This window comes from Balaenoptera musculus, chromosome 18, assembly GCF_009873245.2.
Source record: "Balaenoptera musculus isolate JJ_BM4_2016_0621 chromosome 18, mBalMus1.pri.v3, whole genome shotgun sequence".
NCBI classification, from domain to species: Eukaryota; Metazoa; Chordata; class Mammalia; order Artiodactyla; family Balaenopteridae; genus Balaenoptera; species Balaenoptera musculus.
Genome location: NC_045802.1, coordinates 64,095,961 through 64,111,814, shown reverse-complemented (window position 1 = coordinate 64,111,814; position 15,854 = coordinate 64,095,961). Strand labels below are relative to the sequence as shown.

Here is a 15,854-nt window from a genome sequence, read left to right as displayed (position 1 = left end):
TGACAACCTGTGACTGGCACCTAGACAAGGTTTAGCATTGAGCAGGTGTTTAATAAATATCTGCTAAGTGAATCTTTAGCATGCTATACAGAATTTAGCATTCCTGAGAGCATGGAAATTTCAGAAATAAAAAAGCAGTGCAATTTGCTAAATTTGGAAATTGTTAGTCCTTTTACACATTATCTTAGTTTTTGACCTCATTTATAAAGTACTGACATCAGTCAAGCTACTAATTTATTTTAGAGAAGAAACCAACACAAAAGAAGAGAGGTATAGTACCTTCCATACATGTTTGGAAAGCTCTAAATGTTCTAAAGTTCTAAAAGTTCTTGATTTCAAAGGCCAAGTGTACTTAGGTGAGTGGTGCTGATTTAATCTATCGTTCTTTTTCTTTTCTTTTTTTTTAAAAATATTGCAGCTTCTAAAAAGTTCTCAAACAAAAATAATTCAAAAGCTCTGAAATTTAGACTATGACAGTAATTAAGAAAATGCAGAAAGGGCACTGGTAGATTTTTAAAAACTATTTTAATACAAGATTAATAGCAATTTTCTATCCAAATCAGAAATGAAAAAAATCTTAACCCAAATAATATTCATTTGACAGTCACATAAAATTTTAGGTTTGATTGGTGCACACATTTGTCCTGCATATATGTTATGCATATGCACACAGAGACCTCACTACTACACCATCTTGAGGTGTCTTTTCACAGAAGTACCTCATTACAAGGCAATGTCAAAGATTCCAGTACTTTTCAACTTTCACTGAGGCTCAAATAGCCCCATGCTAGGCTGAGTCTCGTGCTGTAGCAAACTGTGTTATAGCAAGGCTCCAGAATGCATACAAATCAATACCCTCTTTGTAGAACTTGGCCTAAAACTAAACACTGGCTAATGTCTCCACCGAGGAGGAACACATTGCAAATTTGTAAGTTATGGTCTCCTTACTCTTCTGCTCGCAAAGCTAAAGTGCCCCTCCCCTCCCTTTTTTTTTTTTTTTAAAGTTAGAAGTCAGATTTGTTAGTGACTGTAAGTAAATGAAAATGAGTTTGAATTTCTGCAAGTTTTGGATAAGTCAAAACTTGCATTTGCTAACCCTTCCACCTTTAATCAAACCACCTGGTAATCAGCCTTGCAAAGAGAAGTAGTAAAAGAATCACAACTCAGGAATTGCTAAGGTTTTATTCCTCCTTGGGGACTTTAGTTGGTGTTCAGTGTGTAGCCAAAACATGTACGTAATGGCTAAAGAATTAAAGTAGGCTAATGTCTGCAGCAGGGAATATAAATTAAATATCAGACTTCTGCGTCCAATAATATTTTCAGTGTGTCTGATTTATAGAACGCTACTTTTATAATTCCTACTGCTTATCAATGAATAGTTGTGTTTTTCAGTGTAGACAAAGTAGTATTATCTATCTATCCCTTACAACTAAAGCAGGTAACACAAGATATTGATCTGGGTAAGTCACTGTAAGGGATTCAGATTGCTAGTGCTAATGTTCTATGATAGCTCTAATCAAAGTCCCGACTTGACCTTCATTCAAATGAGAGAAGGCTGTCGTGGCCGTCCCTCAACACAGAACCAGAAGTGGAGCTCAAACTCGTGAATTTGCAATCTATTCTTCTCTGCTAAAGACTTTAGCCTCTGTTTAGCTTTTGTTATAAGGTATACAAAGTATAATATACACCAATTACAGACGTGTATTTCTGTTAGAAAAATACATATCATAACTAAAGAACATGTAAATAGAGGCACTTCAATAAGCTAACTGTTTGCAGTTATAAGCATCGCCCAACGATTCCTAGCATCCGATTTCAGTGAGCCCATCCCTCTCTACTCATAACAGAGGTTATGATGTGATTACAGAATTTAGGGGACATCAAAGCAAATGAGGACAGGTCAGGAAAAATAATGGCGCATCGTTGCCTCCCCTATCACTATGCTAAAACGAGAGAAATTAATTTGGTGAGGGGAGGGGGAGATTCCAAAACACTTACTGAAATGGGTTAACTAGATTAAACTAATTCCCTTAGGGCACAAAAAATTCCCATGTGAAATTAGTCTGAAAATCATATGACATCATAGGATGATGATAAAAACCAGGAAGTACAATTTGAATAATATTTTGACCACATCCATGCAGGTGACTAATACTGTGGCATCATTAACTGACAGTGGATTCAGTTCTCTGCCTGGCTCATATAGATCACTATAGCTCACCAATGTGAATAGTATTGTTAACGAAGGTGTTGAAACAGATGAAGCAGGCGTTTATATATTGTTTGTGTGGTTAGTGTTTATAGAACATGGGTTCACATTCAATAATATAATGTGTATTCACATACATGCACAAAACCCTTTGGGGGTGAAAGTACAGGGAAATCAAGGCATTCTGATCTATTTCACAGAAAACAATGCAGATATATTTTTAAAAGGAAAGACTTGGAGCTTAAAGCTATAAAAACAAGTTATGACTCAAATATTTTGGAAAATCAAGATTGATTTAATTTGTATTGCACCTTAATTACTGGAGAAAGACAATACTGATTTCTGAACATACAACACAATGAGCAACATAAATGACTGGTCCTTCATAGAGATGTTTTATGTGTAACTGGTGATAGGAAGCCAAAGTTTGGCAGTGAAATGAATGGTTTTCTAGAAGTATGTAATGCTGAATTAGATTGTATTAATTTCATAAAGATTTAAGTGAAAAGATGCCACAAAATCTCTCAGAATCCTACATTCCGTATTTCGTTAGGCATACAATAGCAATAGATGCTTCTAAATACTTTGTTTTGCAAAAGTGCTCAAGTATACTTAATACTATTCTGCCGCATGTGTTCTACCTAAATGTGATGACTAAATCAATAACTAATTATAATTTTGATGAGTACGGAGATCGAAAAATACCATTGATATGTCATGACTGCCAATGGGTTAATTAACATGTGACTGGCATACTATGGTGTCTTGAAACATTACTTTTCCCAACCCCAGATACATCATAAAAACCAAAAAACACATGGATAGCCAATGGTATTCATAAAGCCCCAGGTTAGTTTATTTTGCTTCTGTCAGGAGGAGCATAGTGCCTGACTTTGGCACACCTGGCGGATCAGTTAGGCTCCAAATCAGCCTCTTGAATTAGAATATTTCTCCAAGTGCCAAGCAGGAATCCTAGGCTGAAGGCGTTGTACCGAAAGCAATGGTTTTGTGTGAAATCACATTCCTTGCGCATACGGTTTCCATGACCAGTAAAGTTCTGCACACCCACGGCTCTGCCCATGCGTTCGATACAGTCTGGAGCACCCAGGACAAAACATGCTCATGTGAGAAGGGTGTGCCCTGGCAAACTTTTAATAAATGGACGGTTAGATACGTAAAAAGTTATCTTTCTTGATTCTTGGTGCTCACAGATCATTGAGGAATCCCTTCTCTGAGCAGCACAAAACAAGAAGAGCTGGTTGACAAGACATTTTCGTTACAAAGGTGTGTCAACCCTGAGCTTGGAATTAAGAAGTTAAAATCTGTGATTTATATATATATAGATATAAAAATAGATGATCATACTAAGACTAAAAAAGTGAAAGAAATCTCCATGTCAATACTATATATATATATTTTTTGTCTTGAGTTTTTTGTTGTTGTTGTGAGTTATTTTGTAAGAGAATGCCCTTGTGATGCAGAAACCAACTGACACAAAGCAAATAGTTAAAAATGAAAACTCACTTATGGATCGAATTGTTTATCGGTTCATTAAAGGAACTCTTCTTTTGGGAGGGTAATGAGCACGGGGCAGAAACATCTAATTCACGTCAAGCCTGTGGCTAAAGCAAAGCAATTGTATGGTTGAAGATTATTTTCATTTCAGACCCTTGAGGAGGATGAATTCATGAGGGTGTCCACTAGTAACTGGAGACGAAGGGAGAAATCTGTGCCAATTGGATACAGTGGTCAGACGTTAAGAGAATTAAGGAAAATGGTGCCATTACTGAAATTGAAATCGGGCAGGGTGAGAGAGAGGTGCTGAGTTGTAGCACATTTTACTATCAGATTAAAGATGGAATTCTAAATTTCCTATCAGTACCTCTGAATCAGCTTGGCATTGTATGGTTAGCGTGCAAGACCTCCAAGACAACAGTGTATTTTCACTACATTAAAAAAAATTTCAAACCTTCTCCACATAAGCATTTTGTAAACCTGATTTGTCACAGAAAAGCTCACACTGGGAGTTGGCTGGCAATGCCGAACTTACAACGTTAAAGCTCTTTTATTTTTCTCGTTTGCTTCTTTGTTGAAAATGCAGTTGTCTTGGGGTTTGGCCTGATTTTGCAAGGAAAATTATTTTCTTCCTATTTTTTTTAAATGGGGAAAAAAATTAAAAACTCACAACGTGAGATTCCTTCACTTCTGCAGCATAAAAGCAAATGAAGGTAAGAAAATCTCCTGGTACGAAAGATTTGAGTAAGAATTCTCTAGAATAAACAAGTTTCCCACAGATGATAGCTGAAGGAAAGAGGAAGCAGTCCAGTCTGGCACCCGGTGCTCTTTGGGAAAACAAAAAGGGAGGCATAGTGCAGTACTGCTCTCTTCTCATAGAAAACGGTAAGCGTTTGTGGCATGGTCCATTGTCCAAGAGTGTAAGAAAAGAAGTGAGTTGGCCGTCCAAATAGCTAAAATGCAGTTTCATCTGACCAAAATCCCAGGATTATCTGCACAGTCTCTGCCACGCCAGGGCGATGCAGACGAGAGACCCTGAGAGGAGGGAGCGTTCCAGGCGGGCTGCAGAAGAGTCTACTTCTCTCCTGTCAGGGTCCACTGCCGGGGCCTCTGTGGTGACAAACTCAAACTCCGTAGGACACACATCATCCATGCACCCACTGCCACTCCCCGAGCCGCTGGATTCATCACCTGGTGTGGACAGATCGAAAGGGAGCGTTAGACCCAGTCTAGCAAAGAGTGGGGCACACGTGAGATTTGGGCATGGGGGTGGCAGGGACCATCTCCCCACCCAAGGGTCCCCCACCCCACTCCACCCCCATGGGTTTGTTTTTTAATGGGCAGGTTTGTGATGCGTGGGTGGACTGTATCTAAATAGACATCTGAAACATAGTGCTTCATTTTAATTTTTTTATTTTTGGCCGCAACGCGAGGCATGTGGGATCTTGGTTCCCCAACCAGGGATGGAACCCGTGCCCTGTGCAGTGGAAGTGCAGAGTCTTAACCACTGGACCGCCAGGGAAGTCCCTGAAAGATAGTGTTAATAGAGACGTCCGTGTCTCTATTTCTGACCAAGCTGAACATATTTAATACGTAGCTCTTTACAGAAGAAAAGTTTGCCATTCCGTGCTTGAAACCAATGCCCAGGTGTCCACTTAGTATGCTGTCTTAGCCCGGCATCGTCCTTGCCTGCCTCAAATGCCTTCTGGGCCTTCTCTATTCCCACTTCTGACTGCTTGGTTCCTTCATGTTTCTTAAACGCTTTATCTCAGATCTGGGTCCAGTTAAGTCTCCATCCATTACTAGCTATGTGAAAGTACTTATCACCATTTGCAACTCTGTTATTTACTTTCTTGTTCCCTCCATGAGAACGTATACTTTTTGGGGGAGAGCAGACACGTTGTGTATACTGCTCATTTCTGTATCCCCATTGGCTTTAATGGCCCCTGGCATATAGCAGGTTCACAATAAATACTTATTAGATAATTAAATATGCCTTGGGCAGTTTCTTCAACTTCTTTCAGTTTCCCCAACTCCATAGCTACTGACGATAACATTCACCTTGTTGAGGATACGTGAAAAGCCCCTGATAAAACGTGTGAGGGCACCAAACCCAGTGTGCGCGATGGTGCCTGACGGAAGAAATGTGGCTCCTACAGCAAAGACGACCTAGATTTTAACCTGCTGTCTTTTATTTAAATGAATTAGGGCAAGCCAGTTAGTCTCACTGGGCTCTGCGTGCTCACCTGTAAAAATGAGAAAAATCATATCTATTTCACTGAATTGTTATAGGGTATAAGTGAGATAATGTTCCTAGCAGGGCTCAGGAAACAGTACACCTGGTAAGGACGTGCTATTTCCCCTCCTTGCTCAATGAGTCCATTCAATAGCCCTAAATGCCTCCCTGCTGGCCTGAAATGCTGATGTCTGTGTTGAGCTGCTCCGAAAGACTGGCACCACCTTGGCTGCTAGACGCTACTTAAGCAAAGCCAGGTAATGCAGGGACCTTCCAATGTCCCCCCAATAAGCACGGCTCAACTCAGTGCAATTTTCTTTTAAATGTGACATCTAAATAACACATAAGATCACTTGAATACACTATACCAGGTTCTTAACATTTTCTCTAATTTATCTTTAGTGGCCTTGCAAGGGGGAAAATGCCCATTAATTAAATTCGGAGATATCACAGTTGCTAAGGGAATTATATTAAACACTGGTATTATGAACAAGAAGTAATATAACCTTTACAAAGATATTACTAAGGTGATTTAGAATATTAGAAATGTGGTAAGCAAATAATGACAAGAGAATCTAGTTGAGAAAAATAATGGCCCCATCTCTTTCTGAAAGGAATCACAAATGCAGGTATGTAAGGGGCGATTTTTTTAAATGTCGAAAGCAATAAGGCTGATGACGACTATAAGATGTGGTAGTGGTTTATATGACAGACACTATCCTAATGTAGGAGGCCAAGTTCGGTGCTGGGGTTAGAGCAAAGTGATGGTCTTAAGTGTTGCTGATTTTTATTTTCTTTTTAGGGGAAATGGAGCAAGGTCTCTCCTCGAGGACAGTCCCTAAGCTTTGCAGATTGACATGTATACAACCTCTTTCGGTCAGAGAGGAGAGAGAACCAAGGCCAACATCAACTCATTCTTATGTATCTTGAATTATTTATTCCAATAGTCATTCTCTAGGTAATAAAGCATTTTATTATATTAGATAGAGAAGACAGAAAAGATAAATTGAGAGGAGTGAAGCTAAGGAATGAGCAGGGGAGAAGCAGCAAAGGCTAAAACCTCGTGTAATTTTCTCTTCTGAAGAGGGGAGGAGAGGTCTAGTAAAGAGGAAGAGAAATAATGGGAGGACTTGAGAAAGTTTACAGCAAGTCCATAGGGTTGGCAATGATCCTGCACTTAGAAAGTTAATTTTTGAGTTATTTAAAAGGGAATTAAGCATGAAAATTTTTCTGCAGGGGACAACTCAGTAGAGTGATGGTTAAGACTCAAATGACTTCATGTCTTCCATCTGTACTTGTTTCTTTCTATCCCATTAATTCAAGCACACAGCATCATCTTTTGCTTCAGTGACCACGTTACAGAATCACTGGCAACTCCACATCTTAAGTTCAAGAAATCTTTTCCCGAGAACTCTCTCTAGAAGAATATATATATATATATATATATATATTGCTGAATATATATATATATATATATATATATATTCTTATATATATATATATTGCTGAATATATATATATATATTCTTATGTATTTTATATATATATATATATATTCTTCTAGAGAATATATTTTTTTATAATATATAAAACAACAAAACAAACTTGCCTTTATGCATCTAGAAACCACTTAGACAAAACCCAAATATAGTTAGTTTCATTTGATGTGCATTCAGTAGTCTTTCAAATCACTTCTGATATTTTGTGATCTTCGATAAAATAGTCATGTGTAATATTACTTCAGCATCTGACTATTTTTCTCAGGATTTCAGATACAAATGGCAGGGGGTCGTGTATGTGCATGATTGGAGAAGGAGAAAGAACTGATGCAGTTGATTCCATGGCACACGAGATATTATCTTAGCTCCTTTACACACAGCCTCAAATGAACCTCCCAACGATCTTTATTCAGGAATGCTTCTCATCCTATAGAAGAAGAACCTGAGGCTCAAGAGATAACTTGTTCAAGACCTCAGTTCTTGAGTGATACAACAGGGATTCCTTCCCAGTCTTGTCTGAGTGAGCAAGCTTGAGAATATTCTTCCCTTGGTGGTTGGGAGGAGGGACGGGAGTTTGAGGCAGAGACATACATGCTGATGGGGAAAGGAGAAGGGGAAAACATTACTTTGCTGCCTTATCATTAATGGATCAACTGGCAGACAAAACTCAGTTTTAGCTTTAGTATAGCTGAATGTCAGCCACTGAAACCATTCCTTAAGAGCAGTTATGATTTTAGTAGTATCCTAAGTTCTGCAGAGCAGAGCTCTCTGCCCCAAGGACTATAAATAGCTTTGCAGATGGGGTAAGAATGACACAAAAGAGCCAAGGTGCACACTGCTCTTAAAGAAAAATTACAGTAAACTTATTTACAAAACAGAAACAGACTCACAGACTTAGAGAAAGAACTTATGGTTATGGGGGGAAGGATGGGGGGAAGGGATAGTTAGGGAGATTGGGATTGACATGTACACACTGCTATATTTAAGATGGATAACCAACAAGGACCTACTGTATAGCACAGGGAACTCTGCCCAATACTCTAATGACCTATATGGGAAAAGAATTTGAAAAAGAATAGATACATGTATATGTATAACTGAATCACTTTGCTGTACACCTGAAACTAACAGCATTGTTAATCAACTATACTCCAATATAAAATAAAAATTAAAAAAAATTCTTTCTTTAAACAAAAGACAAATTATGGTATAATCTTCTATAATGGTTTTCACTCTGGAGGTTACAGGTGCTGGTAAAGGCGTTCTTACTCGTGTCCTGGAAGTTGACGTCATTGCCGTTATACGCGTTCTTCAGTTTGTTGGTCATCACACGGAGAGCCATGATCTGCTGCCTGATGAACGTGTCGGGCCGCGTGATGTCCACGTCCACCTCGGGGTTGTTGATCTGGTTGGTCAGCCCATCGTTCATGATCTCAGGCAAGTATCTGCCGGGCAGAGAGGGAGGACAGGGTAGGGTGAAGCAGGAGCGACCTCGAAACCGGGTTCTGCCACGTTGTTTCTAACAGTGAGCCCAAACGTTGGCAAAACTCGGGCTCGGTTCCTGGAAAAAAGGCCAAACGGTGAAAACAAGGCATACATCTTCCCAGAGGGAGATGTGGCAGTCCTCCTACTCTTCTCACAAGGCTCTTGCACCTTTGGCTTCTTTCCCACTTCTGGTGCCCCTTATTGGAACGTTGGAGCTCAGACTGCTACAGCAGCCTCAAATGGACTTCCTTGTCCTCGTCTTTCCATTCTAGCACAACCTGCACAAGCTGTCTGGTTAACCTTCATAAAATATTGCTTTTGTCATGTCACTCTTCTGTTTAAAACTTGATGATAGTAGCTAATGTTTATGGGGTGCTTACTAAATGCCAGGCACTGTGCTAAACACTTCACACGCATTAAAAAACTTCAGTCTCCCAGCAAGTCTAGGAGGTAGGTACTATTTCAGCCCCATTTGTATAATAGAAAACTGAGACTTAGTGAGGATAAGTAACTGTGCAAAGTCACAGAGCTAATGGATCTAACTTCAGAGCCCACGTGCCCAAACACTGCACCATATTGCCTGGTTGATCAGAAACTACAATTCACACTTTATGGCTCAGCAATCCAAGCCCATCTCCACTTTCTGTCTACTTTCTTAGGCTGCAACACTCCCTTCAAGGTACCCTCCTTGCCTTATGGAATCTTCTCCCTGGATCCATCTTATCTTTGCCGGCAAAGAACTTTCCCATTCAAGTTTTAAATATCGTTAAAGACCCAGGTCAATCCTCACTTTCTCTTTGAGATGTTTTCCAGTTTTTAGGGATCTGCCCACTTTTTTGTAGGGCTTCCAAGTTCGGCAGGGCATTTTGGGCACTGCACAAAGTCATCTGCTGCGGGAGAGAGCTGGGGCTGAAATCCAGCCCGAGTGCCCGTGCAGGGCACCATCCACCAAAAGGGGTGCCGTTTTCTTTCCTTTTCTTCTCTTTTGTGGGAATCTTTTTATTTTAGAAAATTTTAGCATGCACCAAAGTAGAGACAATAGTATACTAAACCTTCATATTCCCATCTGGGCATCCTTTTCTAATTCCTACAAAGGCACTATGTTTGTCTGCGTCCAGGTAAGAAACACATGGCACACTCAAAGGAGCAATAAAGAGAGTTTAAAGAAGAGACTGTTTACAAAGGTGTGAACAGGGTTGAAGGAAACCAACCAATGTGGCAAAGAACCCTGGGGCTGGCAACAGCAGAAGGGCCAGAGGGGATGGAGCTGTTACCAGAATGCATGAGATCTGAAACCACGGAATGCAGCCAGAAGACACTGCAACTGCCAAACCAAGGCCCCTCAGGGAGGGAGCGGAGGGAGTGATACCCTGACCTCTCTAGTCCCTCCTTCTGACCTCTGGCTGGTGCCTCCCATTGGCTGAACCCAACTGGAAGCCAACAGGAAAGGATACCCAGGTGATGCAGTCTGTAGAGGTTCTCCTGCAGGGCACAGACCAAGGTGGAGGGGTGAAGAGTGGATCTCAAGGCGAGTCAGAACATCCAGCCCAAGCATCTGATAGGCTGGAGCAGCCCTGCCTAATTGCTATCATTATCATTCTTTTACAGCCTCTCTTAGTGTTGCCTGAAAGCCAGAAAAACTTCCCTTCCTCTATTTTGTCCTTCCTATTTACATTTTCTCATACAATATACTTATGCTTAAAATTCTTCCCCTTCCCGCAGGTTATTTTCCAATTTTCTGAAAACAAAGGCTCTATCCATCAGCCTCCAAAAGAAGAAATAGAAACACACAAAGAAACTTTTATATTTAAGCCATATTTCAGGTGTTGAAATCTTATGCATGATGTATTTGTGCATGAATGGGTTTACCATTTTATTTTATTTTGAATTGAATTTTTTTATACAGCAGGTTCTTATTAGTTATCTATTTTATACATATTAGTGTATATATGTTAATCCCAATCTCCCAATTCATCACACCACCACCGCCCCCCCCCACCGCTTTCCCCACTTGGTGTCCATATGTTTGTTCTCTACATCTGTGTCTCTATTTCTGCCTTGCATGGTTTACCCATTTTATTTATTTATTTATTTATTTATTTATTTATTTTTGGCTGCATTGGGTCTTCGTTGCTGCGCGTGGGCTTTTTCTAGTTGTGGAGAGCAGGGGCTACTCTCCCTTGCGGTGCGCGGGCTTCTCATTGCGGTGGCTTCTCTTGTTGCTGAGCATGGGCTCTAGGTGTGCGGGCTTCAGTAGTTGTGGCTCGCAGGCTTAGTAGTGGTGGCTCACGCACGGGCTCAGTAGTTGTGGCTTGTGGGCTCTAGAGCGCAGGCTCAGTAATTGTTGTGCACAGGCTTAGTTGCTCCCCGGCATGTGGCATCTTCCCGGACCAGGGCTCGAACTCATGTCCCCTGCATTGGCAGGCGGATTCTTAACCACTGTGCCACCAGGGAAGCCCGGTTTACCCATTTTAAATCAGAGGTCCCAGAATAAGCTCCATGTCTTCATCCATATCTTGAATAAAATTGACTTCATGATGTATACTACATAATGAATAATAAAGCACACAGAGCGCATTGCAAATTCTTTTCCATAGAACTTCACAGTATTTACTGCCCTAAAAAATGTCCTAATTGAAATGAAAGAGTCATGGAACCATATTTCTTTATTTTTGCACTAAAGCGTGATGTTTATGTTGCCTTTTAATATATCTGGTATACCAGTAAAATTCTGTTAGATTCTGAGATTGTCTTCCTGATATAAGTTCTAAAATATGACATTGGATTGACTGTCATTGATATTCAATTATATGTGTCGGGCCGTGTGAGCTCTACCTAATCAGTAAAGCCCATCGGAATAAAAAATACAAGGGCAGTCCAGCCTCTGCTGGCACAGGAGCTGAGAGGGGCTGAAAGGTGCCCATGGGTTCTGGTGTTGCCCCTGGACCTTCTGGACAATGGTCCCTGCCGCTGTACCTATGCTGAGTCAGAGGAGGGCTTTGTTTCTTTCAGCCGCTGTGCGCACGGCACAGCTAGCCGAGACTCATTATCAGAAGCTGACTGCGATAGCTTACATGGGAATGCCACCCTTGGGAGTCTGAGCACGCAGGAACAATACAAGACTGCCAAAGAAACCCAGCCTCAAACTGTGCCTGCTGATGTTCAGCTACTTACAATAAAACCAAGTAACAATGCACCCATGTCCTCAAGAACCTTTTCTCCTTTAGTGTATTCAAAGGGAAACTTTAGAAACAATATGGAAACTTAAACCGAAAAACACAGTTGAAAAAGAAAATGGCCATTTTGTCACTACAGGGGTACATCCTGAGGCCAAATCTGTGGATGTCCAGAGTGCAGCCTGGGGGATCAATGGAAGCCCAGTTCAGCACCAGCCCATTTATTTGTTGCCTCTCTTGTTTGATCTCTTTACATAATGCTCATATCCTGCAAGAATGGACGCATCTTTGAGCCCATAATATTCTCCCCTTTATTAGATTTTGCACCAGCTCTTTGGCTTGAGGGCATTCTATTTTTGCACCATCATAGTCTGGGAGACATGGAAAGGGAGGAGAATCTTGCTACAGAGAGTCCAGGTTCTGAGGCGGGCTGCACATTTACAGGGGGCAGGGAGAACCCAGAAATGAGGACAAATTGGAGGGGTGTCACTGTTTGCCAATACCTCATGCTGTGGTGTGGAAAGTGAGTGGAATCCGGGAATAGTCAAGCATAGCTTCCCCATTTTGGTTACCTCATATTTTGTAAGACCATGTGTAGGGTCTAAATCTTCAACAGTTTTGCAGAATTATTTATCTTCACATCTGCTATGGTCTGCACGTTTGTGTTCTCCCAAAATCTACATGTTGAAAACCTGATGCCCAAGGTGATAGTATTAGAAGGTAAGGCATTTGATCAAGAGGGCTCTGTGCTCATGATTGGGACTAGAACCTTTATAAAGGAGGCTGCACAGGGCTTCCCAGCCCCTTCTGCATGGTGAGGATACAACAAGAAGCCTTCAACCCAGAAGGAGTCCTGGTGGAGGAGATTTCTGTGGAGCTTGCTATGAGTGATGAGTGACCGGGTCAGCAGAGCAGGCATTCCCGACACAGGGCACTACCATCAATGGGCTCAGAATCAATGGACCGTAGAGAAATTGGAACTCTTCTGCATGGCTAGAGGGAATGTAAAATGGTGCAGCGCTTTGGAAAACAGTATGGCAGTTCTTCAAAAAAGTAAAAATAGAATTATCATACGATCCAGCAATTCCACTTCTGGGTATATATCTAATAGAATTGGAAGCAAGGACTCAAACAGATATTTGTACACCCATGTTGACAGCGGCATTATTTACAACAGCCAGAAGGTGGAAGCAACCCAAGTATCTTCTGACAGATGAATGGATAAACAAATGTGGTCTATACATATAATAACTCAGCCTTAAAAAGGAAGGACATTCTGACACATGCTGACATCGATGAATCTTAAAGACATCATGCTAAGTGAAGTAAGCCGATCACAGAGAGATGTATGTTGTATAATTTCACTTATGTAAGGTACTTGAAATAGTCAAATTCATAGAGACAGAAAGTAGAATGGTGGTTGACGGGGGCTGGTGGGAGGGAGGTGTAGGGGGTTATTGTTAATGGGTGTAGAGTTTTAGTTCAGGAAGATAAAAATGTTTGCGGATGGATGGTGGTGATGATTGCACAACCATGTGAATGTACTTAATGCCACTCAACTGTACACTTAAAAAATGGCTGAAATGGTAAAATTTATGTTGTGTATGTTTTACCACAGTTTTAAAAAAATCTAAGTTTTAAGTACAGTTTTCTAAAGTTCTTAACGTATATTACTTTTTCCCTCTCCATTTTTTCCTGACTGCAAACTGGAATTTTCAAAACATACTGTGACTTTATGTTTTAAGTGGATTTATAAATTCTTGAAGACTTTTGAGCTGGAGTTGTCTGTGGCATTAGGTACTTCAAAGAGATGTGACACCAAGACATGGTCAAAGGCACAGAGGTTGACCCAGTGCACCTGAGATCTGAGATCTCTTTGGGACCCAGCAGTGTAATCATGGGCAAGTCACTTAGCTACTATATATATATATACATATATATATATATATATATATAGTATATAGAATTATATTGCTTATATAATTATTTTTATATTTATATGGATAATTCCTACCTTGTTTCATAAGCTGCCATATTAAGTGAAAGTATATGAAAATGCTTGACAAATATAATACACTATGCAATTGCAATGCATTCTTATAAAATTAAGTTGTGAACACGGCTCCCTCAAATGCCAGACTTGGTTTCTCAGGAGGGTTGACAGCAGCAGAATTGCGAGTTTTAAAGCCTGGATTCACGGACAGAAGAATGATTTGCTGTGGCTTTCTTTCCAGCTGGAAGATGCGTGTCATGAAATGGTTTGGAACTCTTGGAGGACAGACAGCTCGTTGGTTGTGCTAGTGAACAGAAGGTAAATTCTTTGACGTGGGTTCTGAGCTCATTGGCAGGAGCTGCCCAAACCATCCTTTCTTGGTAGAATTGGAGTCAGCAAACTCCAGGGCGGGTGGGAAAGAAGGCCCACGAGCCAGTCCTCAGGGCTGCCGAGCTGTCGACAGCAACATGCCTCTCTCCTCCCATGTGTAGCCACACTTTCCTTCACTTCCAGGAGGTGCACGCAGCGTCCCTCTCCCCCGGGACAGTCAGCCTTCGCGGGGTCTTCCCTCCTAAGCATCCCAGAGAAGGGAAGTGGGCTTTCAGCAATGTCAGCTTGGACAGTTGCCAGTTTTCTTCCCAGCCAGACAAATCGTTAACATGCTCCCTGAGGCTTGCACCTGAACTGAAAAAGGGAACATCTTGCATATTAATAGGAACTTAAAGTAGGGCTGCCAGATAAAATACAGGATGGCCAGTGAAATCTGAATTTCAGATAAACAATGAATCCTTTTTTCAGTGTAAGTGTGTTCCACTTGGTGTCTGCTGTTTTTAACGTGCTAAGTCTGGCAACTCTGCCTTAGAGCCTCGCTACTCAAAGTGCGGTCCCCGGACCAGCAGCATCTGCATCTCCTGCAAGCCTGTTAGAAATGCAGAGTCTCAGGCCCACCGCAGACTTACTGAATCAGACTCTGCATTTTTAACAAGATCTCCCAGATTTTAGCCTGTACACTTGAGAAGCACTGCTTTAGAGTTTACCACCTATTCTCACAGACATTATTGCACTGGTCTTTAAATTGTCCCAGTGGTTGGCAAGGAAAGGAGAAGCAGGGAAGGGCCTCTGCTGACCACCTGGTCTTGTTGTAAATGGAGATTTACGTGCTGACAGGGTCATCGGTGCGCCCACAATTTCCTCCCCTCAGAGGGCACAGTCTCTTCCTTCTACCTCACCTCCTGTTTCCAGACCTGCTCCGCTACTGAAGCAGAGTGAGACCTGCCAGAGATGGGCAAAGGTGGGAGCAGGGGATGAAGGTGGGTTTATGTTCTGGGGGAACGATTACTCACATACCGTTGACCGTCATCTCAACACAGCAGCTTGCACCCTGTGGTTACCACAGCCGCATCTGTGTGTATCCTGTTTTGTTTCAAGTCATCATTAATGTCAACGGGTGATATTCATTTACTAACACCTATTTGGGAAAATAATACATACTGGAGTAAAGGGACATATCCACTGTAGGAGTCGTTTTGATTTCAGAAATGTTAGCATGTGAAATAGGCATGCTTCTGAATCAAGGAAGTATGGTAGAGACCCTGGAGCCGCACGCAGAAAACAATCAGGAGAAATATGAATAATGGCAGACAAGTCTGAGCAAATACTTAGATAGGATAAAAGGGCTGCAAAGACTGGCTGAAGGAATCAGATGGATAAAATACGAAGAAAGGAAGAAATGTCTGGGTGA

At 41.2% G+C, this 15,854-nt stretch overlaps 1 protein-coding gene across 2 annotated transcripts in view; it reads right to left on the bottom strand.

The window, feature by feature from the left end:
* Window positions 1–508: 508 nt before the first annotated feature.
* GPC6 (glypican 6) overlaps window positions 509–15,854 on the bottom strand; it is a 1,058,679-nt gene continuing 1,043,333 nt past the window's right edge. The window contains exons 8-9 of one of the 2 annotated variants that reach the window (XM_036832071.1): window positions 8,729–8,904; window positions 509–4,915 (exon numbers count right to left, since the gene is read on the bottom strand). In XM_036832071.1, coding sequence (XP_036687966.1) covers window positions 4,713–4,915; window positions 8,729–8,904 — 379 coding nt within the window. In that variant the 3' untranslated portion in view covers window positions 509–4,712. The remainder of the gene's footprint in view (window positions 4,916–8,728; window positions 8,905–15,854) is intronic. The other variant, XM_036832072.1, reaches the window with a different exon arrangement.